At 50.1% G+C, this 21,956-nt stretch overlaps 6 protein-coding genes across 6 annotated transcripts; 3 read left to right on the top strand and 3 right to left on the bottom strand.

The window, feature by feature from the left end:
- The first annotated feature begins 36 nt into the window (after positions 1 to 36).
- On the top strand, positions 37 to 1,050 carry F5J12DRAFT_868732 (uncharacterized protein). Its single transcript, XM_051747089.1, has 5 exons — positions 37 to 124; positions 176 to 335; positions 391 to 619; positions 672 to 696; positions 746 to 1,050. Exons 1-5 carry the CDS (start codon positions 122 to 124, stop codon positions 1,022 to 1,024), a joined length of 696 nt encoding a protein of 231 aa, XP_051594404.1. The 5' UTR covers positions 37 to 121; the 3' UTR covers positions 1,025 to 1,050.
- Positions 1,051 to 5,336: 4,286 nt separating this feature from the next.
- F5J12DRAFT_578967 (uncharacterized protein) lies at positions 5,337 to 6,970 on the top strand. The gene is made up of 10 exons (XM_051740150.1): positions 5,337 to 5,548; positions 5,598 to 5,706; positions 5,756 to 5,790; positions 5,839 to 5,872; positions 5,921 to 5,960; positions 6,019 to 6,025; positions 6,077 to 6,236; positions 6,294 to 6,522; positions 6,574 to 6,598; positions 6,648 to 6,970. The coding sequence occupies exons 1-10, from the start codon at positions 5,444 to 5,446 to the stop codon at positions 6,924 to 6,926; spliced, it is 1,023 nt and encodes a 340-aa protein (XP_051594405.1). The 5' UTR covers positions 5,337 to 5,443; the 3' UTR covers positions 6,927 to 6,970.
- Positions 6,971 to 9,186: 2,216 nt separating this feature from the next.
- On the bottom strand, positions 9,187 to 12,016 carry F5J12DRAFT_898835 (nucleolar complex-associated protein-domain-containing protein; the record flags this gene model as incomplete). The annotated part of the gene is made up of 8 exons (XM_051748136.1): positions 9,187 to 9,698; positions 9,753 to 10,041; positions 10,097 to 10,477; positions 10,534 to 10,664; positions 10,720 to 10,999; positions 11,054 to 11,615; positions 11,676 to 11,917; positions 11,975 to 12,016. The coding sequence occupies 8 exons, from the start codon at positions 12,014 to 12,016 to the stop codon at positions 9,187 to 9,189; spliced, it is 2,439 nt and encodes an 812-aa protein (XP_051594406.1).
- Positions 12,017 to 15,212: 3,196 nt separating this feature from the next.
- F5J12DRAFT_728914 (uncharacterized protein) lies at positions 15,213 to 16,457 on the top strand (the record flags this gene model as incomplete). Its single annotated transcript, XM_051741923.1, has 4 exons — positions 15,213 to 15,386; positions 15,601 to 15,826; positions 15,883 to 16,079; positions 16,143 to 16,457. Coding segments are annotated over 4 exons (912 nt in total), but the record flags the coding sequence as incomplete, so codon positions are not given.
- A 1,952-nt stretch (positions 16,458 to 18,409) lies between these two features.
- On the bottom strand, positions 18,410 to 20,780 carry F5J12DRAFT_868787 (uncharacterized protein; the record flags this gene model as incomplete). The annotated part of the gene is made up of 6 exons (XM_051747090.1): positions 18,410 to 18,654; positions 18,700 to 19,220; positions 19,273 to 20,106; positions 20,157 to 20,392; positions 20,446 to 20,582; positions 20,636 to 20,780. Coding segments are annotated over 6 exons (2,070 nt in total), but the record flags the coding sequence as incomplete, so codon positions are not given.
- On the bottom strand, positions 20,542 to 21,158 carry F5J12DRAFT_868792 (uncharacterized protein). Its single transcript, XM_051747091.1, has 2 exons — positions 20,632 to 21,158; positions 20,542 to 20,582 (listed from the first exon to the last, which is right to left on the bottom strand). The coding sequence occupies exon 1, from the start codon at positions 21,122 to 21,124 to the stop codon at positions 20,903 to 20,905; it is 222 nt and encodes a 73-aa protein (XP_051594409.1). The 5' UTR covers positions 21,125 to 21,158; the 3' UTR covers positions 20,542 to 20,582; positions 20,632 to 20,902.
- Between the last annotated feature and the right edge of the window lie 798 nt (positions 21,159 to 21,956).

Here is a 21,956-nt window from a genome sequence, read left to right on the forward strand (position 1 = left end):
CGTCTTTCATGGCATGCAGGTTTCTTGCTTCAAGTGGGTGATGTTGGGGTTGGTCTCAGGTGCGTATCGAAGTCGAAAAGAAACCCCCTTCGCATGCTCACAGAATTGCCTTATCAGTACAATGGTACGCCACTTACATCAATTGTCGTGGTAATGAAATAGTGATTCGAGATAGGCCGTTGCTGTGCACGTGCTGCAAGTATTGGTGCTACAGAGGAGATCTCCACCAAAATTTGCTCTCCTTGTGCTGGCAATAATTTGGCTGCTCATCCTTCTTCTGGTGGTCGTGCCGCCCATTATGGTTCAACGCAACATTTATGGTTCTAGTGGCCATTGTAAGTGTTTATGGTGCAATTTTACCTTCGAACCTGAATTCACACCGCTTTTCAGGGTGCTCCGTCGACGGAAGTATCATGACGAAGGTTGGCCTCGTTTTCATATGGTTGTGGGTGTCTGGGGTAGTAAACATCATCTCATACCTGCTCCTTGCACTCGTTATCACGCGACTAGTCCTTGTGGATGGACACAGATTTCGGTGGAGGAGAAAGCAGGACACGAGAATAATTCCGTATGAAGTAGACATGTCTGCAGAAAATGTCAGAGCAATTCAAATGGTCTCGTAAGTGACTCCTAGTCTACGATTGATGGCTTCTGTACGAACCACTTTACAGTTACCCCATCTTGTACATTGTACAGGCGAGTGATCTTCAGTGTCTTTGATATGATTGTACCGAATGAGTGATAGGTGTTACCTCAATCAGTGGCTCGTTTCTTTCAATTCAGCGGTCATGACGTTCCGTTTGCAGCGATAGCTTTCACATCCACGCTGTTCGCATCATGCGGTCTGTTCAACGTGATCTTGTATGCTTTGACTCGTCCAAGGTTGATGCCTAGTAGACCTTCGCACGCTCCACAAGCAGTGCGTGTGGCTACTGCCCAGGCGGCGTACAGTCGCTTTCCACATGGCTACCCGGTGGAGGACAATAGCTTTGTTACAGAAACTGGCCCGGCCCATGTGCCGTAAGACGCCAGATTTTCTTCAGTCTCCATCTGCATGAATAAAGCTATTTATCATACTGCTATTATATTCGTTAGCCATTACTCCCTTTGAGTACAAGCCAAATAATTGGTGTAACTTGGTGAAGGTCACGATTGACCTCATTGCGAATAGAGCAGCACACTATCGCAAATGTGTGGAAGTTGAGGAAAAGGGTTGCAACATTGATTAACCAATGGTCCAGGGTGTTACTCATCCACCCTTCCCGGTGGTATGGGCTTGTTGTCTTGGGTGGATGGAAGTACGGTACCTGAGAGTGTGAATGTGTCTGAGACCCAGACACACCTTTGGATGACGAATTGGGGCCTGAATGTGGGAAGCAGGAACGAGAATCTGCGCGTCATCACAAAGATCTATAACATCGAAGACAGCGATCGCCGGACCCTGGGCCCGAGCCCCCACAAGCCGACCCTAAGGGCCCGGATTGGCCCAGCCTGGGACTTGAAGCCACGAAGAGAAAAACACTAATTGCAACCAGCCATCTCGCTAGAGTGAAACATTGCCAATGTCAGAGCTATGCAAGAAGCTTGCCTAGATATTCATCCACTTCCGTGCACATTGATTGTTCCAACTGGACGCATCTTCCACAAACAATTGCTGCATCACTCTCATGACCAAACCGCCATCACCTAACACTCCCTCTATCCCATGCGTCCAGGAGCGCTGGAGGACTTTGGTATGGCATCGAAGACTGTGATCCTGTGAGGAGTCTGATGGAATGTCAGTAATCGATTTAATGCTGCGACTGCACATGCTGACCATAGGACATGAGATTTACTGTTGGGTCCATCTCGGAGTGCACGTTGCCACTCAGTGAGCAAATTCTGCGTGGGATACGTGTGGAGACGCTCTACAAAGACCTAAAGCAGAACATACATATACGATGGTAAGCTGTGTGTGACGGGCGAAGTAGGGAATCGACATACGCGTCAGTTGGAAGGTGACATAGTTGGGGAGGTCATTCGTTTGCCATTTGACTGTCCAGGTCTTCACCACCATATCACCATTACATACTAGGCGCGCTTAGTTATTAGATCGGATGGCTTGATAATGCGCGTCCGTGAGTACACGATTACGGCGGGAGAGTGAGGATTTTTGCCACTCTTCTGAGGGTGAGTAACGGGACTTCACGATACAGAAAGGAACTATAATGTACCTCCGGCAGGAACGCACCACAATACGGTGAAGCGTGCGAGAGCGGATGAGACAAAATCGCATAACCGCAAGAGTCAAGATGAGATGACTTGCTAGACGACGAGGACTTCCCCCGCTAAAACCGCACATGAGAGATCGGCGCACTGTGTCAAACGCTCGTGAGTAGGCTCACGCGGCACTTGAGCTCCAACCACTACCTGTAGCGACGTCGCGTGCAGGTGAGATGGACCGTGGCCTCCCTTTGCCTGGCAGCCATTTACCAGGATGTACACGCGGACCGCACGAGTCGTGGCAAATAATGGTCAGACTGAACCATCCAGTGGCGAAATTAGCTGTCCGGGTCAAAGAAACAGGAGACTGCAGGAGTATATCAATAGTGATGTGCACGCCCGACAAGATTTTCCAGTGCGCTTCAACTGGTTGAATGGCGAGCAGGAGACAAAGGAAAAAGCTAGTACGGAAATGCAGACACGAAGTGAGGGTTCTTGAGAGGCAGGGTACCCATGTTACCACAGCAGACAAGTGAAGTCACTCGCTATACAGCTGCGCATATAGAGGCGATCGTGCCAAATGACGACGACATTAGTCTTGCAAGGGCAGAGATACCGCGCGCTTTATAGTCCAACAAGCACCCTTGGCGCAAAAGTCTGTACCTACCTAGTGAATCGGTGGGGGGACGCACTGCAGCACAAATTTCCATTGGCTAAGGATCAATACATCCACGCCCCGATCCTCGGTTCACGGGGGCGCTGCCAGCTTTGGATCTTTGGCAACAAGCACTTCGATGAATTCCAGAGTGCGTAAGGTTACGTTCAGTGGCAGATTGATCGATGCGATTAGCAAGCGTTCGGCAAAGCGACGGAGCGCCAGGGGACGACTATGCCCCCAGATGAACGTAGAGAGGAAACGACGTTTGGAGGCCGGAAGAGCGTGTCGGCAACACTCTCTGCCTTCTATATTCGAAAATTCGGGGCAAATTTGGTCGGCCGAGGTATGTCAATCTATGGTAACTAGCTGACGGGGAGTATACTAAAAGCATATAAATGATCGATGAAATCGCTGAGGTCGATGTCCAACGCTTCCCCTAAGTGCCAATACCAAAGTCGTAGGTATGGGAGGACTAAAAGACGACACGAACCTTCACTCAGAAGGAGCGCGAAAGCGGTCACAATACAAAGTAGTCGATTGAGGATGTTGGCCGCATTGTCTGTGATGTCCCAGTCCAGAGACTCAGAATTGTCTTCGCCTATGGATTATTGGATGATGAGTTCTCGCAGAACCTGCATTAGGTCTTTGAAGAAGTCAACGTTGACAAGATGCGCGAACTTGGAAATGCTCCTTGGGGCAGCAGAAAGTAGAGGTGCCAGATGGGGATTCTTGGGGATCTCTTCCAGAAGTATTTTGCTTTCCTCTTTCTTTCTTCTGGGATTTGTTCTTCGTTTGGGCTCACTTGACGGGCCGGTTCAGTTGCACATGTTTCTTCGATGAATGCTGCGTGTTAAAAAAATGACAACGGGCCGACTATGTTACCGCCGGAACGGGAGCAACTCATTCTCGGTGTCGAGATGTCCTCACCTTTCTCGTTAGTTCTTGACTGCAAGGAAGGGGAACGTATCGCCATTGGATAATGTCCGCCATCGTTTTCGCAAATGCAGGGGACAGCTTCGCAGTGACGGTCCGGTGGCATCTAACAAATTGCCCGGCCTCAACTTTTTCCCACCGTCTGCTTCTTCGAACTGCCACCTGTCCTGATCGGACCAGGTGACCGACTTTCCCATGCTGAAGTCTATGCAGATGTGGCGGTCTCGCCTTCTGGAAGAAGTAAGTTGGCCTGCAAACCCCGCTCCATGCACACACACGTATGTACATGTACACGCACCACCTAAAAAGCGAGTTGACCAGGTCAGTGCAGACATCCTCACAACTAATAATGGCAATTTTTTCGCATAGGCTTCATTTTCCTCGCTTTACATCTGCATTACCTTCCTTATCTGTATCCATCCATCCGTCCCGCGCTTGTTTTATATGGAACGCTGGACAATCGCGCTTCGGCAGGTCTTATTTTGGACAATTAAATTTGGGCACCTGCCACATGTGCACCACGTTTTTCGAAGTATCGACAGCAGAGGGACACCAGACACTGCGTTAGTGCAGTCGTCAGTCACACAGTCACACGGTAGTGCAAATGTCTGACGGTCCAACATCTGCATGTCTGTCATTCGTACTACCATACATCCGACATCTGCAGTACTGCGAGTCCGTCATCTGTTCTACTGCACATCAGACTCATCTGCAAAACATGCTGCACGTCCGGCACCGGCACGAAAATGACTGTCCTGCCGAAGCGCGATTGTCTGGCTTTCCATACTGACAACTGCACCACCGCAGTGTCCGGTGTCCCACCGCTGTCGAAACTTCGAAAAACGTGCTGCACGTCCAGCATCGCCACGAAAAATGACTGGCCTGCCGAAGCGCGATTGTCTGGCTTTCCATACTGATGGCCGCACCACCGCAGTGTGCGGTGTCCCTCTGCGGCGAAACTTCGAAAAACGTGTTGCACGTCCAGCATCCGCACGAAAATCACTGGTCTGCCGAAGCGCGATTGTCTGGCTTTCCATACTGATGACCGCACCACCGCAGTGTGCGGTGTCCCTCTGCTGTCGAAACTTCGAAAAACGTGCTGCACGTCCAACATCGGCACAAAATCACTGGTCTGCCGAAGCGCGATTGTCCGGCTTTCATAGTTTCACGCTTCTGAGGTACGGCCGCCAGTAGTAGCAGTAGTTTTCTCATTCTTCTCGAAGCGCAAACGTGGCTTTAGGTTTGGCAGATGTCCAACTGGGCCGTCCCGGCACCCATCCTGTGGCTGGCAGGAGAGCAGTGGTCGTCGCCGTGAAGTGGCCTTGATGGGAGGAACCATCTCCAAGACCTTGGTCAGGAGTGTCAATACTCATTCATTAGCAAGCTACACATGTGAGCATTTCAAAGTTCTGAGACGACATTTTCAACCTTGTTAACTTTCTGCTCTCACACTGCCCTGTGGTCAGCTTGGCCATGTGCCCATTTGCACACGCTAGCATCGCCACTGGCAGGAGCGACTTCAGCTCACAGCACACCAATATGGAAGAATAAGAATACGGTTCATAAACGCCCTCGAGTTGTGAAATCATTTAAATAATCCAACTCTCGCCATGGGCAGATGTCTCCTCGTTTTTCTTCAACACACCGGCGATGAGTGAGCAGTTCGATTTCGGGGTCAGGGTGGGCATGGTCATCATGTGCGTGGCGTCTGCTGCATCAGCGCTCGCCGTCGGCGGTCTGCTGTTGTACATTGCGGTGAGTTTTTTTCCCCCCTTCAGCGTCGTCCGCCAACTGATTTTTGCAGTATAGCGCAGTCACCTTGAGGCGAAATGCTTTGCGGCGGTGGTCCACCGACACGCATATACACTATTATTTTCTCAATATGATGATATCTCACCTTATCTTATCTATTGGTCAGTACGTACTACCACGTGGTTCCTGTTACTGACTGACGATGTGCAGGTGAATTGCTCAACATCAAGTGGATTGTAGAGGCGGTGGGCCTTCAACGTGTTTGTAATGCCTCGCACTCATTTAACCGTCAGATGCTATACCCTAGTACCGTTTGCACCGTTCAAGGTATTTCCGCTTTTACTTTACTAAACACTCGTCTCTCATGGCACGCAGGTTTCTTGCTTCAAGTAGGTAATGTTGGGGTTGGTCTCAGGTGCGTATCGAAATTGAAAAGAAACCCCCTTCGCATGCTCACAGAATTGCCTTATCAGTACAATGGTACGCCACTTACGTCAATTGTCGTGGTAATGAAATAGTGATTCGAGATAGGCCGTTGCTGTGCACGTGCTGCAAGTATTGGTGCTACAGTGGACGCCCCCACCAAAATTTGCGCTCCCTGTATTGGCGATCATTTGGTTGGTAATCCTTCTTCTCGTAGTCGTGCCGCCAATTGTGGTTCAACACAACATTTACGGTTCTAGTGGCTATTGTAAGTGTTTATAGTTCGGTTTTACCTTTGATAACCTGAATTCACACTGCTGTTCAGGGTGCTTCGTTGACGGAAGTATCATGACGCAGGTTGGCCTCGTTTATATATGGTTGTGGGTGTCTGGGGTAGTAAACACCATCTCATACCTGCTCCTTGCACTTGTTATCACACGACTAGTTCTTGTGGATGGACACAGATTTCGGTGGAGGAGAAAGCAGGACAGGGGAATAATTCCGTATGAAGTAGACACGACTGCAGAAAGTGTCAGAGCAATTCAAATGCTCTCGTAAGTGGCTCCTAGTCTACGATTGATGGCTTCTGTTGAACCACTTTACAGTTACCCCATCTTGTACACTGTACAGGTGAGTGGTCTTCGGTGTCTTTGATATGATTATACTGAACGAGTGATAGGTGTTACCTCAATCAGTGGCTCGTTTTTCTCAATTCAGCGGTCATGACGTTCCGTTTGCAGCGACAGCTTTCACATCCACGCTGTTCGCATCATGCGGTCTGTTCAACGTGATCTTGTATGCTTTTACTCGTCCAAGGTTGATGCCTGGTAGACCTTCGCACGCTCCACAGTCAGTGCGTGTTGCTACTCCCCGGGTGGCGCACAGTCGCTTTCCACAGGGTTACACGGTAGAGGACGATAACTCCGCTACAGAAACTGGCCCGGTCCAGGTGCCGTGAGACGCCAGATTTTCTTTATTCTCTATGATATTGCTGTTATATTGTTATCGTTAGTTAAAAAATTAGCTGTGTTAACAGTAGACTACGTTACTCATCGAACCAAATAATTGATGTAATTGGGTGAGAGTCACAATTGACCTCATCGCGAACAGGGCCCCGCACTATCCGACTGCACGGAAATGCAATTGGAAAGATGAACTGAAACGTACGGTACTGGTGTGAGACTGCAGCGTGCATGTGGAAATACGAAGGTAAGTTACATGTGGTAGGGGAAGAAGGGAATCGACGTATGCGTCTGTTGGAAGGTGACGTGGCTGGGGAGAACATTAGTTTGTCGTTTGACTGACCAAGCCTTCATTGCCGTATCGCCATCACTAGGCGTGCGCACAATGCTTATGCCAGCCCGGTGATTGGATTGGGCGGCTTAAGAATGCGCTCAGCGAGTATTTGATTATGAAGGGAGAGTAACGGGATTTAACGATATATGACGTACCTGCATCAGGGACATACTACAATACAGTGAGGCATGTGGGAGCAGATGAGATAAAATCGCCCGACCGGAAGAGTCAAGAGAACTTGTCAGACGACGACTTTCCCTTCTAAAAGCATCACATGAGATATCGGCGCACCGCGTCATACGTTCGTGGATCAGGTTGACGCGGCACTTGGGCTCGAGCACCACGTGTGGTGGCGTAGCGTGCAGGCGGGACGGATCGTGGCGCACCCTTGTCTGGAAGCCGTTTACCAGGATGTACACGCGGACCGCATGAATCATGGCAAATAATGGATAGACGTGGACGTTAAGCCGTCGGAGGAGGAGGAGGGGTGCGGTCAGTATTCAGTCACACTCATTCGGTAAGTAAGTACGCTTTGGATCGAAGAACTAGATGAGCTCCGGAGGCCGATCAGTTTTCTGGGATCGCATTCCTCGCCTATATGCGTGCTAAATGGACAAAGCCAGCGAGATCCGGTGACTGGCACCTGAGGGTGAACGGTGAAGTTACGACAAGCATCAATGAGAAGCTGTATCATGTCGTTTGGACAGAGAATCACGTCGGCACGTCAGCTGGTGTGGACGGCGGGTGCGTTCGGATGCAAAGTGCCCCATCGCATGCACTGACAATTGACTTCGCCACGAAGTACATGATCTTCATGTTCATCCTGACAAAGTCCACAGTCATGTTCATCGCCGATGGTATGAGGAGGAAGGAAAGGGGCGCTACTCTTTGCGGGAGAGACGCGTCCCCCTTTTATATACGCGTCACCTCTAAGAACGGCAGTCCAGTCTTCCTCCTGGTGGTTGGTATACCCAATCCACGGTGAAATTACTATAACGCCGGTGGAAGCCGGTGAACGATCGCATGTAAATCGCAGAGAATCTCATACTACATAAAGCAACTGATCTGATCTTCTCTAATGAACTGAAACGGGACAGGGCCGCTCCACCATTGCCACGGTGTTCCACAGGGATATAAAGCACCGCAGTCTGGAAAAGACGTCGAGATCATCGAAGATCCCGATTACCATGGGTGCATAGTCACTATGTAGTGTTCTCCGACGAGAAATATACGTAGTCCTAGAGGCACATTGTGCAGCTTACCCTAGTGATTGCTTCCTGCCCATCGAAGCTCCCGCCCAGTCGCAGTCGTTCGAATAATGTGGCGTCTGCCATCAATGTGTGCTCATCTCACGCTGGGACTCACCGTATGCACTTCGCGCGCTGCCTTGCATTCACCTTAGTTGCACCAGGAATGCGCATACCTCGAGATGTGTGGAGCAAACGGCCAGAGCATTCCAATTGCTTAGGTCTCACTCTTTCAATCAGACTGAACCGTCCGGTGGCGAAATTAGCTGTCCGGTCAAAAAACAAGAGACTGAAAGAGTATATCAATAATGAGGTGCGCGTCCGATGAGATCTTCCAATGCGCATCGACTAATTGAATGGCGAGCAGGAGAAAAAGCTAGTCAAGGAAATGCAGACGGGACGTGAGATTTCTTGAGAGGCGGGGTACTGATCTTACCATAGAGGACAAGTGAAGTCACTCGCTACACAGCTGCGCGTATGGAGACGATCGCGCCATTTGACGACGACATTGGTCTTGGAAGGGCACTCAAGGACTCACCAATCAGTATTTGATACTGCGTGCTTCATAATTCAAGAAACACCCTTGGCGCAAAAGTCTGTACCTACCTAGTGAATCGGCGTGGGGGACGCACTGCGGCACAAAATCTCCATTTTCTAGGGACCAATACGTAGACATCATCTGTTCGTGCACCTAGAAAGCCTCTGGGCAGCCTCCCGTACTCCCGAGTCATAATGGCATTGCTGAAGCAGTAAAAGCTCAAAAAACGACGTCCCGAACGGTCGACTAAGCTGCGGATCATCAACCTGCGGAAGGTAGACGCCGTCCGTGCTCCGATCCTCGGTTGACAGGAGCGCTTCCAGTTTTGGATCTTTGGCAACGAGCGCTTCGATAAATTCCAGAGCGCGTAACGTTACATTCGGTGGCCAATTGATCGATGCGATTAGCAGGCGTTTGGCAAAAGCGGCGGAGCGCCAGGGAATAACTGTGCCTCCGGATGAACGTGGGGAGAAAACGATGTTTAGAGCCCTAAAGAGCATGTCGGCGATACTTTCTGGCTTCGATATTCGGAAATTCGAAGCGAATTTGGTCGGTGGAGGGGCATCGATCTGCGGTAGCAAGCTGACGGGGAGTATTATCGCATATAGGTGTTTGACAAAATCACTGAGGTCGATGTTCAAGGCTTCACCTGTGTCCTGAAGTTGAAGTCACAAGTATGAGAGATCCGCAAGATTACACGAACCTTGACCTGAAAGGAGCTCGAAGGCGGTCACAATACAGAGCAATCGATTCAGGATATCTGCCGCATTATCTGCGGTATCCCAGTCCGGAGACTCGGAATCGCCTTCACCTGTGGATTCTCGGACGATAAGCCCCCGCAGAACCTGCATTAGGTCTTTGAAGAAATCGACATTGACAAGGTGTGCGAACTTGGAAATACCCCTCAGGGCCGCAGGAAGTAGAGGTGTCGGATGAGGATTCTTGAGGATGCGGAAGTACAACATGAACAAGAGCTTGAGAGTTTCGGTATGCTTTAAATCAAAGGATGTCAGATGCCATAGATATCGACCCCGTCCAATCACGTACCGTCCTTGCCCGTTCCTCCTTATCGACCTCCGCTTCTGCTTCACGTACTTCCTTCTCTATTTCCTTCCTTTCCTTAAACGCCTTCTTTGCCTTCTTGCTCAAATGAGGTTGGTCAGTGGGTTTGCCTTTGGCACGGCGGCTCGCAGCTCTCCCTTGGGAATGTTTCTTAGGCCTTTCAGTGTCGACCTTCGTATCTGATGCTCGCACATTCAGCTCGCTCTTCAGTCGCAAGTGCAAGAGACAACTGAGGACTTCAGGGTGGACCTTGAAATGCCGCTCCTTAATCATCCTATTCAACAACTGGACAATCTCTAGCGATGGCACGCCGGTCAAGTCATTTCGGAAGATGCTGATCAGAGTATTGAGACAAAGGTCGGACGACTAGAGTGATGCACCCGTGTCAGGGATCCGCGGACGGCTCGCGGAGAACGGCCTACCTCATCCCAACTTTTCTTGCTTAGCCGAGCCACGATACACGACATGAGGTTCGCACGGAAGTTGAAGTGGGTAACCTCCGTGGCCAGAGTACACATGCACTTGAGTGCGATATCAGTCAGCTCGTCCTTGGCTTAATTGAGATGAGTGGGGTGGGAACGAGTCGTTCAGGAGGCATGTCATCTTACCCTTCAGTGCATTATCCAGAGTGCGGAGATAAGTCTGATAGACGACAAGGAGTCCTTGCTCCCATTCACGCGTATGAGCAACCATTTGGCTGACTTTCTCCGCTTTCTCCTTTTCTGTCAGCGCACGTATGCGGTAACCAGGTATGATGTCTTTAAATACGGCCAACTGGGAGAGCATCGCCAATTTTCGGATCATGGCGTCGTTCGCAACAGGTTCAGGGTGCGCTGGAGATGTGATTTTCTCGATCGAGAAAGTGTGCAACCGACGAAGAAGCCCTAGCTAGAGGAGTATGAGATGGGGGAAAATGGGTAGCAAGACTAAAACCGAACTCACGCTGTTTTCCGGGTCAGCGATGATTTCCTGACATATGCTAGCAATCTGCTCTTTCGCTCCGTGTATTCGGGCTGCACGCGATTTGTTGCCCACCACATCTACCACAGCAGGTCGACCAAAACGTGCACCGGTAGCCACATCTTCGACACGTTTACCTGCTTCGTCTGTAGGAACGTTGGCAGAAACCTCATCATTGTCTTCGTCGTCCTCGCTTTCTGATAATATCGGGGCCACGGTCATCTTTCCGGTTGCTTGTATTCGGCCGTCTGCGAGTTTGATAGGTAATCCCTGTATCTGTCGTGGGCGATCTGATTCAACGGAGGCGTCGCGTTTTCTTGGCACACGTTCGTAGGGCATCTCGACGTCCGAATCGGAAGTGAACCCTTGGAAACTCTGGCGCTCGCCCTCAGATTCCTCTTCGTCTGAATCAATGTCATCAACTACGGAGCTCGAAGAATCCCCAGCATCGTCGTCATCGGATACTATGGGTGGTAGATCGTCATCTCTAGATTTACGAACGGGCTTGTGTAACTGATGCAGCCGTTCCGTTTCCTTTTTGCTCCTGACAAAGGAATAAATAAGAAATAAGGTCAAGTAAAGAAACTTCCACGGAACTGCGCACCTTGCAATAGCTTTGTGATCCAACGAACGCAAAAAATCGATGGCACCACCAAATTCCTGTACAAGAGCGGCATCTGCATCGGAAACGTCACTGTCCCCGGTATCTGCATCAGCGGCATTGGGTATCGCTATCACATCTCTTTCGAAGGCCTTCTCTTTTCCTTTCTCTTGAGACTTATTTTTCGTCTGGGCCGACTTGGAAGGCCGGCTCGGTTGCTGCAGTTTTTGTTTCTTCGATGAATGCTACAAAACAAATGCGCTATAAAAACGGGTAGCCAGACATTGAGGCGACTACTTTACCGTAGGAGCTGGAGCAGCTCTTTTCTTCGACTTAGTACCCATGCCTGGTCGCTGGGTGCGTGCAAAGATAAAACCGACATGCAGCTATCCCAAACAGGAAGGTGTTTCTCAGCTCTTCGACTTGCCAGTCCCGCTAGTTCCATTGCCGTCAGCCGTCGCACCACCACATCAACAACGAGAATACGCTTGGTCTAAACGATCGACTCGCCCGCCGACTTATTTTTCTACTACACCATCAATGCATACAATGGCGGGCGTCACCATACCTCTGCATCACTCCTTGGACGAAGTCATACCTCATGCACATCTTGGCAAGAACACGCTACAAGTAGTGCGTACTTACAAGCTCAGAGTAATCATTTCAATGCTGACACCCTTCGCAGGGTCACTTCTCCGTGCAGACGATGCGGATACGATAGCATACCATCCGCGACCGGCGAGAATTTCTCCACGGGAAGGTCAACATGGAGACCAGGTCCCGTATGGGAGGAGATAGAAAACGTTGAACAGGGTTGTGCTGATGGGCCGCCGTGCCCTGCTCCTTCACTCCGCGTTAAAGACCAGGCTCTCATCCATCATCTTCCGTATCGCGGGAAGGCCCACAGTGGCAATGCAATACCTGACCGGTGGTGGTACGCAGCGTTCACGAGTTGTACCGTTTAAATCACGCTTATGGATCTTATGTGTCCCAAATCAGCGTAGGCTAATGTGCACCGACAAGGTCAAGGATGACGCCAGGACTAGCTTATGACACGAAAGAGGAATTGCGACGGCGCCCGTAGAAATGGAGAACGAGTCGAATGCGGGGTATGGGGACAAACTTGAAGAACAGACGAAAGGGGGGATACATAGGTCTTTAGATGCCACACGCCAAATCATGGGTGGTGTTCATTATCAGTTTCGCCTTAGCTCATGCCAGTGCGTGCTGACCTTGTTCTACGGTTCCACGGCTAGAACAGTGCAAGTCGCTCTGCAGGTCCAGCAGCTTTACAACTACCTCCATATGTCTGTCGCCCCTTCCTATTTCCTACGTATGAGCCAAGTCACCAATGTACCGGGATCCAAGCATTCCATCTCGTCCCAAGAAAGTTTAAATTGTCTCAGCTCCTGGCAATGTCAGACCGCGATCTCACAGCATATCGCCCATCATTCGCGCGAAACCAGAGAGTATATAGTGGAAACTAACAGCACCGTCGAAGCGCCCGACAATTCTGTTCTCTTGTCAGGTTCACACATATCACGGGTTGTCCGTGAGCCTATCCTCTTCCACGTAAACAACTTCCCTCTGATGTGCATCATAGAAAACACGGCGCATGTGGCGAGTAAGGGATTCGCAGTCACTACTAGCCATGCCACCTGCGTTCGTCGCACAAATTCTGATACCTTGGCAGTTGCGGTAAACCGTGAGACTCCATTCTAAATGAACAAGTCCTTGTGTCCACGGAAAGGTCTGGGAAAACATAGCCACAACAAGATGCGCATGGCATGGAGGTGGAGGTGTACTTCGTCAGCGCCTAGGAAGATGGATTATGGTAACTGCGATAGTCGAGCCAAGCTCAAATTCATATACACTCAACCATAGTACGGTCCGGAGAAGATCCTGGGTGTAAAGGGGGAGCGCTTCGCGGCTTTAGCCCCTTCATCTTTGACATGAACGTGCAAGGTGTTGTGCTTACTCACCGCGCCCAATGTTTCCATTCCAGACTAGTAATCATCAGGGCCACGTGCGTCAACTGGTCAACTCATAGTTTTTCGTACATGTCGACGGATCGTTGTGAGATGCTGATGCTGACTACCCACCGCTGTCCGCTGGACACGTGGTGGTAACACGGTAGCCAGTGGCCACGGGCGCCTGCAGAGAGATCAATCGGCTGGCCGGGGATACCGGCGACCTTGCGACTGTCCAAACGCAGGTAAGACAGTGAGTGACCGGTGGGCCAATTCTCGGGTCACCCGGAGCCTGCACCCCGTCTATGCGATCCAACGAACATGGTGCCCTCTTGTCGCATACAAGTTTTATAGACTGCAGGCCTCAAGAGACTGGGCGAAAGCCGGACGCAGCAACGTTGTGGCAATGACTTCAACTTTCCCGGAATTTGAGTGCAAATTGAAGGTCTTTTTGTCCGACTCCCAGTGACCATTTTCCCGTATGATCTTCAGCGATAAGCCCGAGGATCGTCGCTCACGAACCGAAGTGAGACACGGGTCGAACCTAAGTTGAGATGGAATGTGAAACCGCGGCTCAACTCTTCGAAAATGCAACCCACCTCAGTAGTACCCACACCGTCTGAACGAATACCTTCGCTGATGTCAGATTGTTCTTCTGGGGAGGATTGGTACCGACATGCAGAATTTCGAGTTGCTACGTCAAGCAGTGAACAAACAACTCCCCGAAACTCTTGCCAAGAATAGAGGCAGGCAACATTTGAAGACCCCATAGAGTACGGAGGTATGAGCAGAGACGTAGTGCTGGCCATGTAATACTCCGACTCACCGCAGAACAGCTTCTCAAAGACGATCGATGAAAGCCTTAGTCCGTGAATCAAACTCTCCTGACAACTTCCGAGTGGATCTCAGTTCCGTTGAGGGAGCATCACAGCAATGAATCAAACTCGGGGCAGGCAGTCGGATCATTAGAGTCTAACTGTAAATGTGCATACTAAGCACGACGTGGTTGTGTCCTCACCTCTTTTAATACTTCACCATCATCTGAGCGGACACGCATGTGAGTGAGACCCGGAATGGACATAGTGTGTCCACGATAGCTCAAACAGCAGGCCAATAAGGTGATTTATGATATAGATCAGAAGGTGCGCAACGCTGGAACAACAAAAACTCGATGCAGAAGTCTGCAGAGGTACGGTTCCGGTTCTTGGCATGCGGAATATACTATGTCGTTGCCAGTAGCCCAGACGTTTCTCAAGCACTGTAGTATGTATGACTTTAATTTATCGATTCTCTATCATGATTCTGATCGCAGGGGAGGGGGCTACGACTAATGCGTTCAGTATGAGCGGCTTTGATAGTTCCGACACGCTCGGCGGCGGTTCAATCGACAAAAAGCGGCTCTTGATACAAATAAATGTATCAAAGATAAAAACGTATGGTGTTGTACTCTGACAGTCCCTCCCTGTCTCCCCGTTTCCCAAGCTAACATGTCATCCACTGGACCAACAATTCAACAAACTGCAGGTAGCGACCTTGAGAACTATTCAGATCGCCCACTGATTAATCTACAGTTGCTGGTATTGTCTTCCCCGTCGTTGCGACGGTGGTCACCTGCTTCCGTTTGTTCGTGCGGGTACGACAAAGCCGTTTCTGGCTAGACGATACATGGGCAGCGCTTGCCATGGTATTCAATATCATTTTTTTGGTAGTAAATTGGTTGTATCTGCATGACTACGGTGCTGGCGTCGTCTTTTCTGCCAGAGCGAATTGCGCTGACTCTGGACTACATACAATAGCTCGACATCCTCAAGATACCAGGGTGGCGTTGTATTATATGTGCGTTCTTTTAACAAACCAGCATCACAGTGTACTCGAAAATATTCCAGAGGCGCACAGTGCTTCTATGCGGTCGTTTGGTGAGATAACATTCCTTTCTTTTGGATCACGGGTCATCTTAGAACGGTTTTAGGTCGTCCAGGATCTCGATTTTGTTCACGGTCGTCCGACTGACTTTCCCTGGCTTAGTAAGGAGATTGCTAGTACTCATCGCCATCGCATTTATGGTTGCATGGATGATCCTTGGCGCGCAAATCTTTTGGACCTGTGAAACAGAGCCTGGTTGGAAAACGCAACCGCGTCCTCAATGTGACCTAGGCAGGAATGTTGCCATCACACAGATAATCAGTGAGTCTGTTGGGTGCACCACGACCGGAATGGACTATCTAACTTGCGCCATTCAGCCGACGTGCTCGGTGACATGATCTTAATAATAGCACCAGTCCGTCTGATCTACAAAGTCAAACTCACCAAGGCTCAAAAGATCCGACTTCTATCCATTTTTTCAACTTCTGCTGGTACCACTGTTGTCAGCATCGCTCATGGGTACTACGTGTATTCCGGCGGTGGGCTAAGGGAAGTCTTGGCTGCTATAGCTGAGGTATGGTTCTGAACTCTGTTAGTGATTCCAGTACAGTGCATACTAAGTCATTTGTTTTGCCAGTTCTCAGTTAGCTTGATTGTGGCGAATTTGAGTGTAGTTGTCGCTTTCTTCTTCCACATCAGTACTGAAGAAACCGCAACCCCCGCTCCACTGGAGCTCAAATCTATAATCACCTTCGGCTCACTGCCGACTCGCAAAAGAATACAGCGTGATCCTCTCTCAACCTTAACGGTAGTAGATGGGATTGAGACATCGACAATAGAAGTGGATGATTTGCCCACGACTCCCAAGAAAGTGGCTGAAGGAGGCGGCAATGATGCCGAAGTTGTATCCTTTCAAACGGTTACTGAACCAGGTCTGTTCTATGACGCATGATGCACTGGTAAACTATCATCTGCGTTCTCTCTATTGTACTTGACATTCTCTTTTTTCTTACTGCTTGAGCAATATTCCCGGTCTTAGGTGACCAGACCTTTCAGTTAGATGGGCTCGATATCCGATGGCATTGTCTTCGCTAGACACCTCTGTCCATGGACCTATGAACTTATTACTTGAAATAAATGCTCCGCTGGTAGGAGTCTTCGTTATCCTCTTCCCTCGAACGATGTGATACAGGGACCGATGATCGAGCCATTTGTTGTGCTTGGGTGTTACATCGGCATCCATAAACTTGTAGAGATTCCAACCAGTTATCAACGCAAGTTTTTGGAGAAGCAGGAAGTGGAGACTGTCTCGTTCAAACAACCAGTCTCCATTGGTGGGATCAAAAATTATGAACGTGGTTAATAAATGAATGGAGTCGGATACGCTTGAAGAACGAGCAATGTTCGCGGATACCCAATTCCCACGAGATCCGTAGGTTGAACGCCGTCAGCGTGGCCATGGTGTGAAGTGTACAGATACATATGCACCCATCCAAGATAGGGCAGGGGAACGTGCAGGTGAGAGAACTATCAATGAAAACATCTTCGAGGTATCGAGAAAAAATTCCAAATGATTGAACACGCGCGTGATAATGTTCAGGACTTCCGTGTTAGTGAGGTCAATGCGCAAGTTACGCCAGCGGTTTGCGCTGGGGATAAGAATGTCCAATAATGAACAGTGCGTCAATTGGACTGTTATCGGACAGGTCTACAATTGTCATATCAAGAGGATATTCATGGCGTTTCCTCAGCTGCGGCATCAAGGACTTCGGGTCGGAATCACGAGTCAACCGGATATCACTCCAGAAACTAGGAGTGTTCAAAATTAGATCCCTTCAGAGCTGGCCAAATTCTGCTTCTGCTTGGCAAGTTGATGTATGCCCTTGCCACTGCGCATTGGGATGAAGCTCGATATACACGTGAGGAGCCCTATAGGAAGACGACCGATCGGAGGGGTCGCGCATTGACAAGTTCGCTCATTTCACGACTCTGAGTCTCAACAGCCACGCGGATGGCTGGGAGTTGTTCGACAAACATGCGCTCGGTGGATTGCAACTGCACCAATTCAGCATGAGCGTGAGCAAGTTCGTCCATGATAAGTCTGTGCTGCGTTCGCGACTAGTATTGAGTTGTGTCGAGAACCTACATGACTGAAAGGAGTGAAACAAACCCTCGTCTCGATTGTTGTGATGGTACTTACGAGTCAGGACAAGTTAGTAACTCGCCAGTGCTGCTGCAATCCAATGAGGGCGAACGTGGTGTTTGATTATGTAATTCGATGGATCTTAACGAGACTGCGGAGAGTGAATCGTTACTATCATTGGGCTTCCTCAAATCGGGACACCAAATTTTCACCGGTCACCGATCACCCCGACCAGCGAGGGGCCAAGGCTAACTGCCGGTGAACGACTACATGGCCCAGGGGTTCCCGGTCTCAAGCTCGACAAGGTCGCAAGTGTCATCCGACTCGAAGCCGTAGAATGAAGATGGAAGCATGTACACTGTCATATATTTCTCGTCCAACGATGGTCGCACATACTTTACAAACAAAACAGACACAGGCTAATGCGATGAACCCTTGACGACAACATGAGCAAAAAGAAACCCAGAGATGATAGTATATCATACGGTAGCCCCGTGAATCCCTCGTACAACAATCCCCATTCCCTCCAGAACATATGTAACGCCATTTAGATCCCACGAGCCTCGAGACGCGAGCGGAAGATCTTCTGGAACTGTGGTACGTAGTCGAAATCCATGAGCGTCTGATGGTATCCAGGGACGTCCGTGTATGTCGGCTCGCTGCGGCTGAACCCTGCCCATGGCTTGAGATGGGTGTTGAGCCAGTCTTCTTTGTTTCCATGGAGAGGATTGGCATAGAACACGTCAATTGACTCTATAGTACAACAGTGCATAATGCATGATGACGAAACATGAACGAATGTAAAAAGGCTACTCACGGACTGATCCCGAAGGGTTGTATTCCTTGCCACACTCAATCAAGGAACCGGAGATGTCGAGCCAGTGGCCAAGTTTCTCCAGAGTCGCCTGCAACTCGATCAGGCGTTCCGGCGGAGACAACTTCCAGATCAGGTCGAATTGATCCTTGCGAGACAGCGGTCTCAGTGAGTTGTTCAAGTCAATGGCATCTTGATTGGTAACGAGACCAAGCGATTGTGCCATGTATAGCAAACTCGTCGTCCAGTCAATTTCGCGCATCCGGTCGGCGATGTGGGGAGGAATATCGATCACACCTGTAAATTTGACTTCATCGCCCATCGCTTCCAAGCGCTTCGCGACTTCAAAGGCAACAACACCACCGTATGAATATCCAGCAATAGCGTAGGGACCCTTGGGTTGGGTGCGCTTGACAGCTGCTGCATAACAAGACACCATCTCATTCACGGACCCAAAGAATGGGTGGCCGGACTCGAAACCACGAGAACGCAGAGTGTAGAATGGCCGCTCGTTTTGGAAGGACTTCGCAAAGTTGACAAAGATGAGGACTTCACCGAGACCTGCGTGGACCATGAAGACCGGGGTCCTGTCGCCAGTAAGCTGAAGGGGTACAATCGGGTCATACTCCTCTTGGAAACCCTCCTTGGAGCACAGAGCATCGACGTAGCTGGCCAGGCTAGAGAGAACGGGGCGTTTGAGGATCTGAATAGTTGGGATTTCGGGAAGTCCAAAGGCAGCCTCCGCCTCACGCTTGAGCCTGGCACCTGAGTTAGTATCAGGCCCTAGCCCAGAGCATGTAGTTATTATACCTAATGACATCAATCGAGGTGCCGCCCAACTCAAAGAAGTTGTCACTGGCAGAGACGTCGCTGATATTGTTGTTGAAAATATCGGCGTAGATACGAGCCAGAGTCTTCTCTGTTTCGGTGCAAGGGGAAACGAAGCTAGCGCCGCGAGCGAAGCTAAGCAACTCTTCCGCGCGGGCGATGTGTTGACCGAGTTGGTCCTCCTTGAACTGCTTGATGAGACGTGCTCTCGAGACCTTCCCGAGGGTGGTCTTCTCCATCTGGTTGATGGGAATCGGGATAATTTGTTGCGGGGACAGCGTGATCATCTTGACAGAGACGTCACGGAGGGCACGGTGCGTTGCGTAAAGTTTAGCGGGAGCATCCTCTTCATCGAGGCTGAACGTGGGAGAGTAGAAAACAACGAAGCCCTCCGTATCCTGGCCAGGAGCACGGTATGGCGCAGCAGTAAGGAAAGAGTGTGTAACACCCTCCACTGTCTGGAGGTGGGTCTCAAGTTCAGGGATACTGAATGAAATACCGTGGACGATGATAGTGTCCTTGATACGACCGCTCAGACGCATTTTTCCGTTCTCGATGATACCGATGTCGCCTGTGCGATACCAGCCACCCACAACGAAGCAAGAGGAGGTTGCCTCCGCGTCGTTGTAGTAGCGGACGAAAATCATGGGGCCACGGACCTGGAGTTCACCACTTTCGCCATCAGGGCGAATGGTGACGCCGTCTTCAGGGTCAACGATACGCATCTCGCAACCCGGGATAGGGGTGCCGAGTTCCAGGAACTCGCGGGCAGGAGGGTTTGCAAGCACGTCAATAGGATCGTAGATACATCCAGCACTGGAATGAAATTAATAATCGAAAAATATAGTAATGGCACGTCCACTAACCAGGTCTCGGTCATACCAAAACCGGCAGAGATAACGCAGGACGAGTTGGAATCCTTGGCGAGGTTCTTAAGGGTAGCAGCGAATGCCTGGGCAGTCTTGCTGACAACAGCTTCACCACCGCTGTTAATACGCCTCAGCGATGACAGGTTGAAGGTGCTAAACAATTCGTTGCGCTTTTCCAGGTCACATGTGAGCTTGGCAAGAAGAAAGTTCGGAGCGAATGTAATTTCGATAGACTGTTCAACGCACGTTAGTGAATAGCATGGATAACCAAGCAGAATTAGCAAACCTTTTCTTCTATCAGGCGGAAATAGCGAAGAGGATCGGAGAGGATAGCAGCGGGATGCACATGAATTTGGGAAGCGCCGTACAGCAGAGGTGCCAAGTGCATTTCGATCGAACCCGCAACGTGATCGAATCCAACCCCTACATACAACATTAGCGCTTGTATTATTGGAACCATATTGGCATTCACCCACAGTTCAGAATCTTGGTCTCCGAAGTCAAACCATAGTTTTCGCCCTTGGAACGGCAGGCGGCCAAGATAGTACGGTGAGTGTGGACGACGGCTTTCGAAAAACCGGTAGATCCTGAAGTCAAGAAGAGAATAGCCTCGTCATCAACCTTAGGTTCGTGGGGTTTGAACTCAGAGCGGACCGAAGCAGAAGCGGACTTCTTCAACTCAGAGAACAAGTGGAGATCGAGGTCAGGGATGGAAAGCAGTTTCTCGGCACCTGTCTCGTTGGTCAGCCAGGTAGCTGAACCGAAGAGACCCTTGATATGTGCAATATGTCCTTCCTTGTGAGATTGTTGCGCACTAAGGACGGGCTGAAGGCACGGGACAAGGCCTGCCAGCAAGCAAGCCCAGAGCGCTGCCATACTTTCTTCGTGCTCGGACAAATAAACGACGACGATTGAGCCGATAGGTTTCCCCCAAGAGCGGATAACCTGAGCCAAAGGACGAACATATTGCGCGAATTCGGAGAAAGTTTTGGTTTGAATGGAGGAGTCGTGTGCGGAGGATGTGACGAAACCTAATTCATGGTCAGGATACTGGAACGTCGCAAAGGTAAGGACGTCGGGCAAAGTCTCAGGAGAGGTGCGAGCCACAGAAGCTTTCAGGTCATGGATCGTAGTATCAACAGCAACAGGTGCGACAGCGACGGGAGCCATTGGGCGATGAAAAGAGAATTCGAAGGGAAGAAGTGTCGAATGTGCAAGGGGGAGTCGTGTCTATCAATCCATCGCCATGAATCCCCACTCTATTATATGCTTGCCTTCAGGCTTCAGGACGATGCAAAGTACCGCACCGCGAGAAATGGCCGAATAGACAGCGATTAACATCGCGATATTGGTTTGGTACATTCGTATTTCCATTGTGGGGGTGGTTATGAAAGTTCATCGACATCACCGGGGCGAATACTCCTGGATGCTATATGATCCGAGTCCAGGTCCGGAAAGCGGTCTCGTTCGCAATCTTGCAGGGCCGGTTGAATAACCGGACCCACCCGCGGAAGTGTGGAGATCACTTCATTTCGAATGTAGTGCAGTCGGCTCGGCTGTTTCACCATTTCATTTCGTGTCCCCATGCCGTCGATATCGGTGACCCCTGGGCCCTCAGGCCTCAGATCTCAGACCTCTGTGCTACCAGCGTGACTGGCATGGATGGTGGCACGTGTCACCTGCCTGTAGACACTACCGATGCAGGTGGTGGAGTCAGCTTTGTGTGCGAGTTTCTTCGCCGTAAATGTACGTTCGAACGTGTAGCTTTGCAGAATGATGTTGATCATAGATCTGTGT

Source organism: Pisolithus orientalis (genome assembly GCF_024613125.1).
Source record: "Pisolithus orientalis strain OTSU chromosome Unknown F5J12scaffold_98, whole genome shotgun sequence".
NCBI classification, from domain to species: Eukaryota; Fungi; Basidiomycota; class Agaricomycetes; order Boletales; family Pisolithaceae; genus Pisolithus; species Pisolithus orientalis.

Excerpts from the sequence above, each read along its gene's own strand:
- F5J12DRAFT_578967 (XM_051740150.1), top strand. The coding sequence starts at position 5,444 with ATGAGTGAGCAGTTCGATTTCGGGGTCAGGGTGGGCATGGTCATCATG. Across the intron at positions 5,873-5,920 it reads TACCGTTTGCACCGTTCAAG|GTTTCTTGCTTCAAGTAGGT; the intron begins GTATTTCCGCTT and ends CATGGCACGCAG. Across the intron at positions 6,523-6,573 it reads AGAGCAATTCAAATGCTCTC|TTACCCCATCTTGTACACTG; the intron begins GTAAGTGGCTCC and ends ACCACTTTACAG.
- F5J12DRAFT_868732 (XM_051747089.1), top strand. Across the intron at positions 336-390 it reads TTATGGTTCTAGTGGCCATT|GGTGCTCCGTCGACGGAAGT; the intron begins GTAAGTGTTTAT and ends ACCGCTTTTCAG. Across the intron at positions 697-745 it reads CCATCTTGTACATTGTACAG|GTGTTACCTCAATCAGTGGC; the intron begins GCGAGTGATCTT and ends AATGAGTGATAG.
- F5J12DRAFT_868792 (XM_051747091.1), bottom strand. The coding sequence starts at position 21,124 with ATGTTCGTCCTTTGGCTCAGGTTATCCGCTCTTGGGGGAAACCTATCG.